The 18,893-nt window shown below is 43.1% G+C and overlaps 1 protein-coding gene across 1 annotated transcript; it reads left to right on the top strand.

Moving 5' to 3' along the window:
* Nucleotides 1–2,786: 2,786 nt before the first annotated feature.
* LOC112265266 (atypical kinase COQ8B, mitochondrial-like) lies at nt 2,787–15,300 on the top strand. The gene is made up of 15 exons (XM_042296000.1): nt 2,787–2,935; nt 3,318–3,499; nt 3,712–4,038; nt 6,054–6,120; nt 6,473–6,544; nt 6,711–6,827; nt 8,682–8,767; nt 8,916–9,056; nt 9,439–9,520; nt 9,741–9,834; nt 10,174–10,315; nt 11,700–11,807; nt 12,169–12,234; nt 13,676–13,762; nt 14,063–15,300. The coding sequence occupies exons 2-15, from the start codon at nt 3,320–3,322 to the stop codon at nt 14,357–14,359; spliced, it is 1,866 nt and encodes a 621-aa protein (XP_042151934.1). The 5' UTR covers nt 2,787–2,935; nt 3,318–3,319; the 3' UTR covers nt 14,360–15,300.
* The last annotated feature ends 3,593 nt before the right edge of the window (nt 15,301–18,893 follow it).

The raw sequence follows: 18,893 nt of genomic DNA, 5'->3' as shown, positions 1-18,893 counted from the left end.
TTTTTGTTGCAACATGCTAAATATCTGCATCATTCTCAGAGAAGTAGTACTGCTAGATTTGGGGTTTTACACAGTCAAATGTAACATAACTACATTTTTAATAAAGAACTGTACAAATGATACATTTGTGACAATATTAAAAATATATATAATTAAATACAGTAATATGAGATCTGTACGTAAAACATTTACATTTGACATTTTAGTCATTTAGAACATTCCATTCCAGCTAAACATACCATTCCAGTATTTACATCAAATACAGGTATAAAGAGGTATTTTGTCATTTCGACACAAAATACATTTGCAACTACAGTGGGGCAAAAAGTATTTAGTCAGCCACCAATTGTGCAATTTCTCCCACTTAAAAGATGAGAGAGGCCTGTAATTTTCATCAAAGGTACACTTCAACTATGACAGACAAAATGAGAAAAAAAATCCAGAAAATCACATTGTAGCATTTTTAATGGATTTATTTGCAAATTATGGTGAAAAATACGTATTTGGTCACCTACAAACAAGCAAGATTTCTGGCTCTCACAGACGTGTAACTTCTTCTTTAAGAGGCTCCTCTGTCCTCCACTCATTACCTGTATTAATGGCACCTGCTTGAACTTGTTATCAGTATAAAAGACACCTGTCCGCAACCTCAAACAGTCACACTCCAAACTCCACTATGGCCAAGACCAAAGAGCTGTCAAAGGACACCAGAAACAAAATTGTAGACCTGCACCAGGCTGGGAAGACTGAATCTGCAATAGGTAAGCAGCTTTATTTGAAGAAATCAACTGTGGGAGCAATTATTAGGAAATGGAAGACATACAAGACCACTGATAATCTCCCTCGATCTGGAGCTCCACGCAAGATCTCACCCCGTGGGGTCAAAATGATCACAAGAACGGTGAGCAAAAATCCCAGAACCACATGGGGGGACCTAGTGAATGACCTGCAGAGAGCTGGGACCAAAGTAACAAAACCTACCATCAGTAACACACTACACCGCCAGGGACTCAAATCCTGCAGTGCCAGACGTGTCCCCCTGCTTAAGCCAGGACATGTCCAGGCCCGTCTGAAGTTTGCTAGAGAGCATTTGGATGATCCAGAAGAAGATTGGGAGAATGTCATATGGTCAGATGAAACCAAAATATAACTTTTTGGTAAAAACTCAACTCGTCGTGTTTGGAGGACAAAGAATGCTGAGTTGCATCCAAAGAACACCATACCTACTGTGAAGCATGGGGGTGGAAACATCATGCTTTGGGGCTGTTCTTCTGCAAAGGGACCAGGACGACTGATCCGTGTAAAGGAAAGAATGACTGGGGCCATGTATCGTGAGATTTTGAGTGAAAACCTCCTTCCATCAGCAAGGGCATTGAAGAGGAAACGTGGCTGGGTCTTTCAGCATGACAATGATCCCAAACACACCGCCCGGGCAACAAAGGAGTGGCTTCGTAAGAAGCATTTTAAGGTCCTGGAGTGGCCTAGCCAGTCTCCAGATCTCAACCCCATAGAAAATCTTTGGAGGGAGTTGAAAGTCTGTGTTGCCCAGCAACAGCCCCAAAACATCACTGCTCTAGAGGAGATCTGCATGGAGTAATGGGCCAAAATACCAGCAACAGTGTGTGAAAACCGTGTGAAGACTTACAGAAAACATTTGACCTCTGTCATTGCCAACAAAGGGTATATAACAATGTATTGAGATAAACTTTTGTTATTGACCAAATACTTATTTTCCAACATAATTTGCAAATAAATTCATAACAAATCCTACAATGTGATTTTCTGGATTTTTTTCTCATTTTCTCTGTCATAGTTGAAGTGTACCTATGATGACAATTACAGACCTCTCATCTTTTTAAGTGGGAGAACTTGCACAATTGGTGGCTGACTAAATACTTTTTTGCCCCACTGTACATGCCTTCACTATAACAACATTCAAAGTAAAAGTAACAACAATCGTTTTACTTGCTATGACTGTGATATGTAGTTGTTTCTCTACCTTAGTTAAATGCTGCATAACATTTTGCCCCACTGTAGTATCATTCCGCAAAATAGTAAGCAGCATCATCTGGATATGTGTTCAAACAAAAGTTCAGCATTTGCCTTCTGTTACCATTTCTGTCAAGCCGTCTACCAGACAGTTTGACGCCTACGTTCGATAAATCCAATGTATGCACCACACAAAACGCACTACAAATGCCTCTGCAACGCAACGCTGCACTGCAAACGCAGTGTTCATTGGAAATTAATATAATCCTGGTGTACTGTACTAAAACGCAACACCTCTGTCGGTGTGATCGAAGGGTACTCTTTTTGAGCAGACGCTTGCGCTGGCTGGCTGCTGCAACATAGCATCTGATAGATGGGCTACACATACAGAGACAGAGGGGCGCTGTATCGCTCGCTCGTATTGCTTTTTCTGATGAGATACATTCAGCCTCTTGTGAATTGAATGACTTATGAAAGACAGAGAGACGAAAGATACATTATTTTATATTTCTTATTTTTTTCTTGGTCAAATTTTCAAACACAAATACACGCCACTAAGCATCAGCACAATCCTCATGATTTTGTAACTACATTCCAAACACTTGCATTTTGGTCCTGCTCCAACATGATACGCCCTTTAAAAGTTATTGGCCATTGGGTTGCCGTAGCTTCTCCTGTCACTTCTCTGATTTGTTCAGTGGACATACTTCTATCCGTTAATCATATGTTAAATAATTTAAACGTGCCGTATGATTGGTCTAATTATATTATGCCCGCCTTCTCATATTTCGCGGGGCACAGTTGGACCACAGGCACGTCTGTCAATTTAGTCAAAGCTCTATTTCCGGGTTTGAAAGTTGTTGCAAAACAGCGTCTATCTACTTCACGGGCAAGAGGACCACCGTCTGTTACTCCACGGTTTATAGGAAGCATCCCTTCTTCTATAGTAAGTGACTGAAAATTCCTCTGTATATTTTAACTAGCTAAAGTTAACTAAGTGATTAATTAGCTCTGGTGTTGGGGTGTGAAGCCTAATATAGTAGCTAGTGTGAACAACAGGCTTGGGTTAAATGTATGCATTCAACGTTACCCAACTAAATGTTTTACGTTTGCACCACTATCTTCACTCGGTAATCAAACGGTAACGTCTTTGGAAATGATGTAAGTCACTTAGCTAGTTAAAGCCTTAGCTCATGAGTGCAGGTCTCAGTCACACGTGTCTGTATTACATGTCATGCTCACTGAATCATCTTCAATGATAAGCGAAGCTTAGACTAAATGTATTGGTAGCTAGATTGTTTAAAGTGTGCATGTGTTTGTCTTTCCAGTTATGCTAGCTGAGGTGTTTCAGGTGCTGCGGGGAGCAGGGAAGGTTGGCCATGCATTTACCAACACACAAGGGGAGATGCTGAGGCTAATGGCCTGTAACTCCACTCTGGGCACTGGCGTCAAAGCTACCCAGGAGGTGGTCGAGGGCGTGATGGGCACAGTCATGGGTGGTGCTGCCATGGTATGTTCAAATGGGAGAGAAGGGGGGCCTTTCTGCACACATCAAATAGATAGACGGACATTGGAGACATAATCACAGTTCAATGTCCTTTACAGCTTTTAGGCTACATAAAGTGTTATAATACTCTGCCAAATACAATTGCATGCAGCATGGTGTATATTGCCTGGAGTGACATTGAATGAGGCACTGAATGTGACTTTTTCCATAATCAGCAACAGTCCATCAAGGAGGATGTGTTCCCTGATGCTGAGGGATGGGAGGAAATAGATCCGGACGAGGCTGCTAAATGGGCGGTGGGCTCCGAATTCCCACCAGGCCTAGAGGCCACAGAGATGCCCAGCGGAGCGCCTCTCAGCCCAGCTGGGGGTTCAAGGGGAGCAGGCTGGCCCGGCCAAAGTGCCCGGTTCCTGCACATTGCCTCGACGCAATGGCACAGCAGGTTTTTCCATGACTCAGTAGTGGCCAGACTCACCCCAGAGGACATCAAGAAGGCCAGGGAGTCCAAGCAGGCATTTGCCAGGCCTATTGTTAAGCAGAAGGTCAGTGGCGTAGGCTTACCTCCTGATTGTCTTTGATCTCATGTGTGGGCTGTTCCACTGACTGGATTTTGATGTTGTAGGTGTAAATCATGATGGGGACATTGGGGTTTAAGTTGGTCTGTGCTATATTAGGAAATAATTTCCCCATGTCTAAAGAAGTATGCAATGGCTGTTTTTATACGTAGGCCTACTGTATTGTGCTTCTCATGAATATTGTAAATCTAAAAATCTTTGGGATGAACCAATTTGATATATATATACACACACACGTGCTACGTGCACAATTATTAGAAAAATTGTATTCCACAGGATTAATTTTATTGTTGAACAAACAATTTCTCTCAGTCAATCCAAAATGTTAATACCAGCCTCCCAGGTGGTGCAGTGGTTAAGGGCGCTGTACTGCAGCGCCAGCTGTTCCACCAGAGACAGGGTTCTCGCCCAGGCTCTGTTGCAACCGGCCGCGACCGGGAGGTCCGTGGGGCGACGCACAATTGGCCTAGCGCAGTCCGGGTTAGGGAGCGCTTATTTAGTCAGCCACCAATTGTGCAAGTTCTCCCACTTTAAAAAGATGGGAGGTCTGTAATTTTCATCATAGGTACACTTCAACTATGACAGACAAAATGAGAAAAAAAAACAAGTTTCTCAATACTTTGTTATTTCCCCTTTGTTGGCAATGACAGAGGTCAAACGTTTTCTGTAAGTATTCACAGGGTTTTGACACACTGTTGCTGGTATTTTGGCCCATTCCTCCACGCAGATCTCCTCTAGAGCAGTGATGTTTTGGGGCTGTTGCTGGGCAACACGGACTTTCAACTCCCTCCAAAGATTTTCTATGGGGTTGAGATCTGGAGACTGGCTAGGCCACTCCAGGACCTTGAAATGCTTCTTACGAAGCCACTCCTTCGTTGCCCGGGTGGTGTGTTTGGGATCATTGTCATGCTGAAAGACCCAGCCACGTTTCATCTTCTATGCCTTTGCTGATGGAAGGAGGCTTCACAGTAGGTATGGTGTTCTTTGGATGCAACTCAGCATTCTTTGTCCTCCAAACACAACGAGTTGAGTTTACCGAAAAGTTATATTTTGGTTTCATCTGACCATATGACATTCTACCAATCTTCTTCTGGATCATCCACATGCTCTCTAGCAAACTTCAGATGGGCCTGGACATGTACTGGCCTAAGCAGGGGGACACGTCTGGTACTGCAGGATTTGAGTCCCTGGCGGCGTAGTGTGTTACTGATGGTAGGCTTTGTTACTTTGGTCCCAGCTCTCTGCAGGTCATTCACTAGGTCCCCCCGTGTGGTTCTGGGATTTTTGCTCACCGTTCTTGTGATCATTTTGACCCCACGGGGTGAGATCTTGTGTGGAGCCCCAGATCGAGGGAGATTATCAGTGGTCTTGTATGTCTTCCATTTCCTAATAATTGCTCCCACAGTTGATTTCTTCAAATAAAGCTGCTTACCTATTGCAGATTCAGTCTTCCCAGCCTGGTGCAGGTCTACAATTTTGTTTCTGGTGTCCTTTGACAGCTCTTTGGTCTTGGCCATAGTGGAGTTTGGAGTGTGACTGTTTGAGGTTGTGGACAGGTGTCTTTTATACTGATAACAAGTTCAAACAGGTGCCATTAATACAGGTAACGAGTGGAGGACAGAGGAGCCTCTTAAAGAAGTTGTTATAGGTCTGTGAGAGCCAGAAATCTTGCTTGTTTGTAGGTGACCAAATACTTCATCTTTTTAAGTGGGAGACCTTGCACAATTGGTGGCAAACTAAATACTTTTTTGCCCCACTGTGTGTGTGTGTGTATATGTGTGTGTGTGTGTGTGTGTGTGTGTGTGTGTATATATATGTGTGTGTGTGTGTATATATATGTGTATATGTGTGTGTGTATATATATGTGTATGTATGTATATGTGTGTGTATATGTATGTGTATTAAAGTGCAGTGTTGTCCTTTGGCATTAGCTCAAATTAGCACATTTGATTGTTACTGTTTTAACGTTCTCATTTTTACAGCTTAGTGATCGTGCAAGAGAGAGGAAGGTCCCTGCCACGAGAATCAGCAGGCTGGTTAACTTCGGGGGTAAGCGTTTCACTGCAATTAATGTAAATCACACCCAGATATTGAAGTTGTATTAGGTACAGCTATAGGATTCTATTGCTAGAATGACATACAACCGATGTCTAAGGAAACATGACCCAGCCAGCATGCAGCTATATACTTTCTTAAATCAACTATTATAGTCATGACGTCATTGCACAGCCCTGTCCCTATGACCTTGAGTCAGGTATACCTCTATACGATCACTTACACCAAGCTCTCTGTGACTCATCTTAAATGGTACATGTTACTGTGTGATCGGTGTGTCTCAGAAGTGAATGCATATAGTGGTAGGCATACTTACCGTAGTTCCTTATGTCTGCCTCCTTGGCAGGTCTGGCAGTCGGACTGGGACTAGGTGCCATTGTAGAGGTGGCGAAGCAATCTATGGGCGCCAAGCGTGCAGGTAGGTTTCTCCATGCATCTCTTAAACAGACCCTGAGATGAAGAAGCTGCATGATAAATGGCTCTGGAGGTTGTACGATTGGCTGCCAGGCTGGACTGACTGAAGTGTGTTTTGTTTTGTAATAAACTGTAATTAACTGTAATAAACTCCACCATGTCTCTCTCAGAGGGTGCCCTGTTGGACTCACCTCTCTTGTCTGAGGCCAATGCTGAGAGGATAGTGAACACCTTGTGCAAAGTCAGAGGGGCAGCCCTCAAAATAGGACAGATGCTCAGTATACAAGGTATAGTGATCTACCCTCCCCTCTGTCACCCACCACATTAACTTTGATGAAATTACTTGGAATACTTGTTCGATGGTTATGCTGCATCTAAATATTCAGACCATCTGACTTTTTACACATTTTGTTAAGTTGCAACTTTATTCTAAAATTGTATTTTTTTCCTCTCCCTGAATCTATACACAATGACAATGTAAAAACAGGTTTAGAAATGTTTGAAAATGTATTAGAAATATCACATCTGCATAAGTAATCAGACCCTTTACTCAGTACATTCTTGAAACACCTTTGGCTGCGATTACAGCCTTGATGCTTCTTGGGTATGACGCTGCAAGCTTGGAGTTTCTCCCATTCTCTGCAGATCCTCTAAAGCTCTGTCAGGTTGGAATAGGGAGCATCGCTGCACAGCTATTTTCAGGTCTCTAACAGAGATGTTTGATCGGTTTCAAGTCTGTGTTCTGGCTGGGCCACTCAAGGACATTTCAAGACTTGCCCCAAAGCCACTCCTGTGTTGTCTTGGCTGTGTGCTTAGGGTCTTTGTCCTGTTGGAAGGTGAACCTTTTCCCCAGTCTGAGGTCCTGTGCGCTCTGGAGCATGTTTTCATCAGGGATCTCTCTGTACTTTGCTCCGTTCAGCTTTTCCTCGATCCCGACTAGTCTCCCCAGTCCCTGCCGCTGAAAAACATCCCCACAGCATGATGCTGCCACCACCATTTTTTAATTTTACCTTTATTTATACCGGTTTTTCCTGTAAAGAGAGACCTGGTCTCCAAGAGAGACCTTGTCCAATAGCAGCAGGGGGACAAAGTTTCAGACAAAACCACTTACATACACTAACACAACATTAAACAAAACTATAAACACACATGCAGTACAACAACAAATTACGTAAACACTAAAGTGATTCACTGTATGGGTGGTGCCAGGTTTCCTCCAGATGTGACGCTTGACATTCAGGCCAAAGAGTTCAATCTTGGTTTAATCAGACCAGAGATTCTTATTTCTCATGGTCTGAGAGCCCTTTGGGTGCCTTTTGGCAAACTCCAAGCGGGCTGTCATGTGCCTTTTACTGAGAAATAGCTTCCGTCTGGCCATTCTACCATGAAGGCCAGATTGATGATGTAGAGAAGTTTGTCCTTCTGGAATGTTTTCCCATCTCCACAGAGGAGCTCTGTCAGTGTGACCATCTGGTTATTGGTCAACTCCCTGACCAAGGCGTTTCTCCCCTGATTGCTCAGTTTGGCTAGACGGCCAGCTCTAGGAACGGTCTTGGTGGTTCCAAACTTCTTTCATTTAAGAATGGAGGCCACTGTGTTCTTGTGGACCTTCAATGCTGCATACATTTTTTTTGGTACCCTTCCCCAGATCTGTGCCTCGACACAATCCTGTCTCTGAGCGCTATGGACAATTCCTTCAACCTCATGCCTTGGTTTTTGCTCTGACATGCACTGTCACCTGTGGGACCTTATATAGACAGGTGGGTGCCTTTCCAAATCCTGTCCAGTCAATTGAATTTACCACAGGTGGACTCCAATCAAGTTGTAGAAACATCTCAAGGATGATCAATGAAACAGGATGCACCTGAGCTCAATTCCGAGTCTCATAGCAAAGGGTATATACTTAGGTATATAAGGCATTTCTGTTTTTTATTTTGAATACATTTGCTAAAATTCCCCCCCAATTTTTTCACTTTGTCATTAGAGTATTGTGTGTAGATTGAGGAAACCAATAAATATTTAATCAATTTTAGAATAAGGCTGTAATGTAACAAAATGTGGAAAAAGGGAAGGGGTCTGAATATTTTCTGAATGCACTGTATACTAGGTCAATTTAACACTTGTTGTGTTCTTCCCGGTAGATAACTCCTTCATAAACCCCCAGCTACAGAAAATCTTTGAGCGGGTCCGACAGAGCGCGGACTTCATGCCCGCCTGGCAGATGAATGTGCGTCATGCGTACACTCATATCTTCTTGATCTTCAGTTATTGTATAGTACAGAAAGACATTCCATATATTTGACTGTTTGCAAGTCATATTGGAATTGTGTTGGACTTCTAGACTGATGTCCCCTCTGCTGGGTATGTGACTGCAGAAAGTTCTGGAGGAGGAGCTAGGTGCGGGCTGGAGGGAGAAGCTGTCGTCGTTTGAGGACAAGCCCTTCGCCGCCGCATCAATTGGCCAGGTGCATCACGGGATGCTGCAAGATGGCAGGGAGGTCGCCATGAAGATCCAGGTGAGGGATCCCATAAATATCCTTTGACATCCAAAGAGAACCAGGCTCCAATGCCAGGTTCAGTAGCTATAGTAATGGTAGCTTTAGTAATGGTAGCAATAGTATAGTAATGGTAGCTATAGTAATGGTAGCTTTAGTAATGGTATCAGTCACTGACCCATGAATAGAGGAGGTTTAATTTGTCATTGTAAAATCTTTGGATGAAAAAAAACATCCCGACCCCTAGTTAGTGGTTGGGTGTGTTTTTTTTGTTAAACATTAACTTGTAAAAAAAAAAGTTTTGTTCTGGTGAAGAAATTCTCTCTGTTTTGTCATGGGAGCTCTAAGATTCAATTATTGATATTCTCAGACAGTCTTTGATCTCTCTCTCTCTCCATTGCAGTACCCGGGAGTAGCTGAGAGCATCCACAGTGACATCAACAACCTGATGTCTGTGCTGAAGATGAGTCTTGTTCTACCAGAGGGTAAGGGTTCAGAGATCTAAAGCTATTGTAATAACAATGATGATGATGATAATAAGAATTTATTCAACTTATATAGCGCTTTTCCTTACAAAAAGGATCTCAACGCTTAAATAATAATTGGTCCTCTGTATTGAATGCTTTGTAGTGAGAAAGTCCCAAGTGCTTGGGAGAATGCCGTGAGGAGGCTGCCTCACTGATGTTGACATTTATTTTCTTGCAGGCTTGTTTGCAGACAGTAGTCTAGAGGTCCTTCAAAGAGAGCTGGTATGGGAGTGTGACTACAAGAGAGAGGCGGAGAGTGCCAAGCATTTTAAGTAAGCCCTACACCTCTGAGTCTGTCATAAAGCATGAAGTCTCTTCAGAAGGACTGCTCATGAATTTGAATAGCCTATAGTAGTCCTCTTAGTGTATCCAAATGTTACTATACAGTGACTATAAATTAAATACCACTTAAAATACCACTTTCCTCAGATGGGGATGCTGGCCCTCATTTTATTTTCTAGATTTATTTAGTTTAGTTACTATCAAGATGATACTCTCTCTAATACACTGTGAATCTGATGGTAGTCCACTTTGTGTGCCTGTTGTATAGTGATTCATAGTAATGTACCAGTTTAGTCCTGTTGAGCAGATTTGATTTGTGTCTGCCTCAGGTCACTTTTGGCAGATGACCCATTTTTCCACGTGCCATTTGTGGTGGACGAGCTGTCAGGAAGGAGGGTTCTGGCCATGGAGCTGGTGTCAGGGGTACCGCTGGACAGCTGTGTAGATCTGGACCAGGAGACAAGGAACCAGGTAAGATCTGACCTCTGATCTCCACCCAGGAGAATAAACATGGGTGAATGGTCTTTTTCCTGGTAGCGCTGTGGGGTGATGTTATGGCCACATCATTACCTACCCTTAGTCTAACTCGGTGATTGGTTGACTGACCGGAGAACTTTTTGTAGCTATGACTGCCCTTAACCCAACTTTCCCAAGGCGTGCAAGTTTTGTTTTTTGCCCTAACACTACACAGCTGATTCATATTATCCAAGCTTGATGATTAGTTGATTATTTGAATTAGCTGGGTAGTGCTAGGGCAAAAACCAAAATGGGCACGCCTTGGGGTCCTGAAGACTGGGTTTGGGAAACTCTGCCTTAACCATTAGATAGGTTGCTAAACTATGACTCTGCAGACCAGCTGTATAATGTGCTCTTCTCAGTTGTCATTGATTTGAAGAAATTAGACATTTCCTCAAACCCTGAAGCAATGAATCACATATACCAATGTCTCTACAGTAGAGGAATCATGTATATTTATTAGATGGCTCTAGTGATTTGTAGAGTGTGGTTTAAAATGGCTCCAGGTTCTTACTTTGTAAACAGACAATGTTTCACTCATGATTCAGCACCTGTGGCATTGGGATGAAATGAAAACCACAGAAAACTGAGAGGATTATTAAGGATCGGACCCTTTTTCAAATTTTCCCCAAAAATGACTTACCCAAACCTGTAGCTCAGGACCTGAAGCAAGGATATGTATATTCTTGATTTCATTTCAAAGGAAACATGTTTGTGGAAATGTGAAATGAATATAGGAGAATATAGCACATTAAATCTGGTAAAAGATAATACAAAGAAAAAAAACATGCGTTTTTAAAAATATTTTTATATTTGAAATGCAAGGGAAAGGCTAAAATGTATTATTCCAGCTTAAGCGCAATTTAGATTTTGGCCACTAGATGGCAGCAGTGCATGTGCAACGTTTTAGACTGATCCAATGAACAATTGCTTTTCTGTTCAAAATGTTGTATCAAGTCTGCCCAAATGTGCCTAATTGGTTTATTAATACATTTTCAAGTTCATAACTGTGCACTCTCCTCAGCAATAGCATGGTATTCTTTCACTGTAATAGCTACTGTAGCGCACGTTAGCTCAACCGGCCCACGGTGAGGACACTGATCCTGTAGAGGTTAAAAGGATGCTCTAAAACCACATTCCTGATGCCAAACTATGCACATGGCTCATTTGACCAGCAGAGGGCCGTAACCCGAGTTGAGTGGTGACACTATCGCTCACTATGTAGGGATGTGTCCAAAATGTCACCCTATTCCCTATAAGGTGGAATAGGTTGCCATTTGGGATGCAGGTCAAGAGTGAAAAACTGACCCCTGTGGTCTCAAATGTCTCCCCCCCCCAGATCTGCTTCAACATCCTACAGCTGTGTCTGAGAGAGCTCTTTGAGTTCCGCTTCATGCAGACGGACCCCAACTGGGCCAACTTCTTTTACAACGCTGAGCAGAACAAGGTGAGAGGGCGAGTGATCCTGTGACAAGATGCTGGGGATGTCCCATATGGCACCCTATTCTCTATATAGTGTGCTACTTTTGATCAGAGCCCACAGGGTGCACAGATTATGTAGGGAATAGGGTGCCATTTGGGTTTCAGAGCTTTGTCATTCATCAATACCATGACTCAGACCTTCAAGCTAGTTTTTGTATGAAATGGCTTCATAATGAATTTATAACAGAATACATGTACAAAAAATGGAACATTAATTTTCATGAGAACATACCACTATATTTCCCGCATTTATGAACATGTACGGAGGCGATTGTTGTTTTGGTGGGGATGTGATGTAGTTTAACCTCTGCCCACTGTGTCTCCAGATTATTCTGTTGGATTTCGGTGCGTGCCGGGATTACCCTGAGGCCTTCACAGATGATTACGTACAGGTAAATTAACCTCAGTCGTCTGCATTAACACCAAACGGAGGAAAATGGACTGAAACAGGGACAGACTACCTGGACACCTTTTTGCTACGAGTGCCCTAACAATTACAGTGCATTCAGAAAGTATTTAGACCCCTTGACCTTTTCTAAATGTTGTTACATTACAAGCATATTCTAAAATAGATTAAAATAAAAATACTCCTCAGTCTACACACAATACCCCATAATGACAAAGCAAAAACAGGGTTTTAGAAATGTTTTTCTAACGTATTAAAAATAAAAACTGGAAATCTCACATTTACAAAGACCCTTTACTCAGTACTTTGTTGAAGCAGTGATCACAGCCTCCAGTCTTTTTGGGTAGGACGCTACAGTCTTTGCACACCTGTATTCGGGGAGTTTCTCCCATTCTTCTCTGCAGATCCACTCAAGCTCTGTCAGGTTGGATGGGGAGCGTCGCAGCACAGCTATTTTCAGGTCTCTCCAGAGATGTTCGATCAGGTTCAAGTCTGGGCTCTGGCTGGGTGACTCAAGGACATTCTGAGACTTGTCCCAAAGCCACTCCTGCATTGCCTTGGCTGTGTGCTTAGGGTTGTTGTCCTTTTGGAAGGTGAACGTTTTCCCCAGTCTGAGGTCTTGAGCTCCCTGGAGTAGGTTTTCATCAAGGATCTCGCTCTACTCTGCTCTGTTCATCTTTGCCTCGGTGCTGACTAGTCTCTCAGTCCCTTCCGCTGAAAAACATCCCCACAGCATGATGCTGCCTCCACCATGCTTCACCATAGGGATGGTGCCAGGTTTCCTCCAGAAGTGACGCTTGGCATTCAGGCCAAATAGTTCAATTTTGGTTTCATCAGACCAGAGAATCTTGTTTCTCATGGTCTGAGAGTCCTTTAGGTGCCTTTTGGCAAACTCCAAGCGGGATGTTGTGCCTTTTACTGAGAAGTGGCTTTCGTCTGGCCACTACCATAAAGGCCTGATTGGTGGAGTGCTGCAGAGATGGTTGTCCTTCTGGAAGGTTCTCCCATCTCCACAGAGGCCCTCTGGAGCTCTGTCAGAGGCCCTTCTCCCCCGATTGCTCAGTTTGGCCGGGCGGCGAGCTCTAGGAAGAGACTTGGTGGTTCCAAACTTCTTCCATTTAAGAATGATGGAGTCCACTGTGTTCTTGGGAACCTTCAATGCTGCATACATTTTTATGGTACCTTTCCCCAGATCTGTGCCTCGACACAATCCTGTCTCGGAGCTCTATTGACAATTACTTCAACCTCATGGCTTGGTTTTTACTCTGACATGCACTGTCAACTGTGGGACCTTTGTATAAACGGCTGTGTGCCTTTCCAAATCGTATACAATCAGTTGAATTTACCAAAGGTAGAATCTAATCATGGCTTTGATTTTGTTCTCTGTAACCTTTTTTGATGACTTAAGTTGGTCTGTCTGTGTCCAGGTGGTGCACGCAGCCTCCATCGGAGATAGGGAGACTGTCCTGGAGAAATCCAAGGACCTTAAGTTCCTCACAGGGTTTGAGGCCAAGGTAAGAGGGTAGTTTTGTGCAGTGGTAACTATGGTATCATGAAGCGCATACATTTTTGATGTGTGGTTTACGACATCCCTTCCCTCTCTCTCTGTTCCCTCCTCTATTTCTACTGGGGTATATACATTGTCATGTACTGTTCTATACTTTTGAGTTAGTACAAAAAACAAAGGGCCATGACTTATTAAAGTGTATAATATTATAAGCCATAAAGGTGCATGCATGGTTATAACAAGTAATAAAGCGTTATCCATGCAGAGTGTTACTGAGTTGTTGTGTTGAAATGCCCTCTCTCCCCAGGCGTTCCAGGATGCCCACGTGGAGGCGGTGATGATTCTGGGCGAGGCCTTCACCAACTCTGACCCCTTTGACTTTGGCACCCAGAGCACCACGCAGCGGATCCAGAGCCTGATCCCAGTCATGCTGCGTCACCGCCTCACCCCGCCCCCCGAGGAGACCTACTCCCTGCACCGCAAGATGGCCGGCTCCTTCCTCATCTGTTCCAAGCTTGGTGCCAAAATCGCCTGCAAGGACATGTTCCTGGACATCTACAACTCCTACCAACAGCGGCGGCTGGAGAAGGAGAAGGCTGCCTAAATTTAGGCCTAGATAGGGTCAAAGGTCATTACTAGTGGTCACCCTCTCTGACTGCACTCTAGTGGGCAGAACTGACTGTCCAACTCCCATGGCTGTGTACTATGTTTATTTAAGATATTGTAACTGCACTATACGGGTTATACACAGACTCCCAGCACTTTGACTCTGTCAGTGACTTGATGCCACTCAAACTCAGTGAGGTGGTCTGGCAGTAAGGAGTGAGAGGCAGAAAGAAACTCTGTAGCATTTGTATGATTTGAATCACTTGAGATTAGTGTTAATAATAATTGTGTAAAGGTATGGTCCAACTTGATGTCCAAATAATTGATTTGAGCTGTGTCTCTGTTAAGGGAAAAGGTCATGTTTTGAGTGTTGGATTGTATTTTTGATGTGCCCTGGTCCAATGGTTTCCATCGAACTGTAATTTTTAATGCTAATACCACAAACGTTGCCTTTGTTTCTGAAAATGGCAGTGTTTTTCCCTTAAAGCCATTTTTACACTGAAAGTGAGGTGGATCTTATTGTAACACTACTAAGATTACTCTTTCAGATATTATTGCAGTCTTCAACAGGTGTGTTTTTTTTAGCCCAAAATATAATGTGGGGAATATTTAATGCCGGGAAATAACTTCTATACAAGGTTTATTTCACTGCCTTTTTTTTGGTTGCATTATTATCCGTCGTGTAAATGTATTTCCATGGCATGTTGATGAGCATTGTTCTACGTATTTTAAAGGACTGTTTGATGGAAACCCTAATGTCCTCAAACAGTATGATAAAATAGTCCAGCTAGATGACGCCGTCTGTAGAAAAGCATCCGCATAAATGTGTGTTGATGTTCTGTTTCATGTACTTTGGGACCATACTCCACCTCCATAACACATAATCAATTATTATTCTGTGGGTGACCATCCTTGCAATAAACAGTTGACTAAAAGGGAGCCCTTTTTGCCACGGGATAGCTGTTTAAATTGGGTTGAATTCAGAGTATGACGATGTAGTACTTTTTCCACCTCTGCTTCTAAGGACATTTATCAAATAAGATGTAATGACTGGCACATACACTGGGAAAGGAAAGGCTCAGTGATGTTGTAGTTTTGTGTAATGGAAAGTTGGATTGCAATGGTGCTAATAATGACCAGCTGGTTTTAGTTTATATCGGCATGAAAATTGACATTTTGGCCTTAAAACACACATTTTATTTATTAGGCACCACTTTTCACTGCGTCTTGCTAAATGCTGATGTCTACTGAAACCACAAAGTAATTTGTGGAAAAATGAAACCTTTCTTATAGAAGCTAAATCTGGAGACTTTTTAGGATCTTCACAGTCAGAATTTATCTCGGAAGCTTTTTAGAACACAGCCATTCAGTAGATTCTCATCCACAATCTTGAAGGCAGGACATCATGGCATCTTCTGCCTGACAAGAACACATTTGTCCATTTAAAGGCCATTTATTGTAGTCTTCGACATCAGTTTAGGTTTAATATAATCCAACTTGAAAGAAAAGTTCTGTCACTTCAGTGGCAATAGCGCAGTCACTTTTTAAAAAATGATACAATCACACGGTGGCGCTGTAGAGTGTGAAACATGGGTCCGTGGTGTTTTTGTAAAACATCAATGGGTAGAGTAAATTTCCATGTCCGGGCGTCTGTGCCAATAGGCTCGCTCAGAAGGCAGGGCCAGCGATTGGAGTTGGGAGAGGAACCCAGTCTGTGCGGCAGTAAGTGCACAGTCAAGTAAAGCATAAAGATTACAAACAATTTATTGAAATCGTTCTTTACTGCTCTGTCTTGTTTTTTATTTTTTTTATTTTATCATAAACGGATTGACTTGTACAAGTATTTGCATCAAGAAGACCACTTGCCCGCATCGGTATCATCGCTTCATCCAATGTTCATGAAGCCATTCTGAAATTACATGTTCTTCCATATTTCGTTGGGATTGGATTACACAAAAGGCGGCACGGACTCACACAATTATTCACTCTTCTCATTGGTGAGTTCACTCTATATTCCCTATACCGTTATTTATGGGGACTTGATGTTTTGTTGATTGTTAATGGTTAATAATGAATTAATCTTCGCGCGTGCATGTCTCCGAAGTCTTTCGTTTTCAAATCCAATAAATAGGATCAATTATTATGAACAAAATACGAAACAATTCAGATCTATTGAAAAATAACTGCAGATAATATTTTGAAATAGGCTATTTATATGCATGTAATATATTAAATGAATTGCGGTGCCTGCAGTAACCTATGGTTCAATCAAGACCACCCGTACAAGCCCCCCTCTGCATTGCCGAATCATTACGTTCTGAGTCAGATGTATACCATTGTATTCTGCTTGTGGTGTGGAAACATGATCTGGGTTTTATTTAAAGGTAAACTATGAAATATCTGTGTCCGGTGTAGCAGAGCCATATACCCACCTTCTATCGTGTTCTGTGCGGCAGTAGTTTTTGCCTATTCATCTCTACAGTAATACATTTCAAAAACGCGCCCTGCATTTTTATACGACGCATGCCTGCAATGAACCACCTTGTACTGTCATGTAGGCTAGCTGTCAGCATCCTTTGATATGGCAAAGTGAACAGTCAACTGGGATAGTATAGGTGCGGCTGAAAGGAAGTGTAGTTTGCCTACTGTATCCTATTGTAATGGAATGATATAAAGCACATCAGTTCTGTGGACCTTCCTTCTGGCCATATAGGAATGATTCAAGAAAGACCTCAGGCCAGGGCTGGTATGGAGGGATCGACAGGAACATTATGCAGAATATATGACTGGTTTGTAAGCCGAATACTATGGTAATACTATGGCAATACTTTGACACAATGACTTGCGGATTCTGATACTCTGGTAGGATGGCTGAGATATTTGTCCAGACCAGCGTCCAGACATTGACCCCAGATGTCCCCCACACAATACACTCATCCTCTTGTTAGAAACCAATGATTGTTGAGGCTGGGGATGATGATGAGGATGCATCAAGTTTCTTGTCATCCCATCATGGCCATACTTATGCGCCCTGACATTGGGGCCGTGTTGTCACCATTAGGCAAAATATGTGACTCAGCAGCCCGTCTGAAAGGCATCGATGACTGTAATACATTGACAGGTGGTGCGTATCTGCTGTATTGGCCTGTTTCTCCGCCCCGAGACAGAGAACAGGGGTAGATCTCAATTGCGTTGTCCTCGCATCCTCTCTAATCTCTCCTTGTCTCCTTCGCAAACCCCATTGGATGAGAAAGACAGAGGTCCCTCCCCTCCTTGAGGCCAAAGTGTTGACAGCTCAAGACAAGTTTTACATCGATGCCACCCACCCATGGAAAAACTCCCACTGTCAAATGTGCAAAGCCAGGCTAGGAATGATCTCTCGAGGACCCTATGTATTTGTAATTTAAAATGTAAAAAAACGGTTTAAATGCTTGAGTTGACATGTAGGTATGCATATCATGTATCGATAAACAACAGTGCGTGAACATTCTTTACACGTGTCCTGATTGCATACCTTACATTCTTGAGCACAGCGAGTCATGTTATTTCAGGGGTCTGTCAGTCTGTTGGCCTCTGAGTGCTATGGTTTCCACTCCTTGGTGTCACATTCCGAGTATTAACATGGGGACAGTGTGGCTTAGCCCAGGATCCAGGACCACCTGCCTGGATAGCTAGACAGCTGCATGGGCAGGAATCTCTAGGCCTGGGCTGGGTCTAACCTGGGTGCAGCACTGTGGTACAATGACTTTAAACTTAGGTCTATTGTCTTGGCTGGTATCAGACCATTTTAATGCAGTCAGTAAGAAATGGATGAGGATTTGGGTGAGGAGTATGTACAGTTGAATAAGCAACTGATTGCCTGGCAACCTCTCATCTCCCCAAACTGTTTCCCCTTCCTTTTAGTTAGATTGCAGCATTTCAAGTTGGCACCCTTTTGTTAGCCAGACGGACACACGGAGGGACAGACCAGCTGGGCTCACAAAGGGAGGGGGTCAAAGGTAATCCAATCAGTGGCGAGCTGAGCGGCAGCCAGCAGTGGAGGGCGTTGCTCCCTTTGTGATAATCAGGGTGTGACTGCTGAACAACGGGCTGAACTTCCACCCCGCTCTGACCGGCAGTGTTTGAATATACTGTTTAGGGTTTTGGCCTTGTAACTTCCAGTCGAGAACATGGGAGGGGCCTTTTTTGTCTCTGAAACCAGCCCAGTGATATATAGGTTACTAAAGGAAGTGACTTTGGGATGTGCTATTTTTGTCAGCCTCTTGTCAATTCTCATGTTTGTCTGTGTGAAAGGGACTACGCTCTACTAGTAACCTAGCATTAATTATAGCAATCTATTTTGGGTGGCTGAATTAATCACAGAAGGAAAAGGAGGAGAGAAAGAGAGAGATGGGAATTAGCCAACGGGGGGAAAAAGCTATTTGTCTCCTGTTTCTCTCTATGCCCGACAGAAAAATCCTCAGGTCATTGGAAATGATTACATCAACATGTGCATAGCTTTGAGCCAGAAGATTCTCTTGTCTTCCTCAATT

Source organism: Oncorhynchus tshawytscha, linkage group LG13 (assembly GCF_018296145.1).
Source record: "Oncorhynchus tshawytscha isolate Ot180627B linkage group LG13, Otsh_v2.0, whole genome shotgun sequence".
Taxonomy (NCBI): Eukaryota; Metazoa; Chordata; class Actinopteri; order Salmoniformes; family Salmonidae; genus Oncorhynchus; species Oncorhynchus tshawytscha.
The sequence above is the reverse complement of the archived record's forward strand: the minus strand, read 5'-3'. Positions and strand labels throughout refer to the sequence as shown.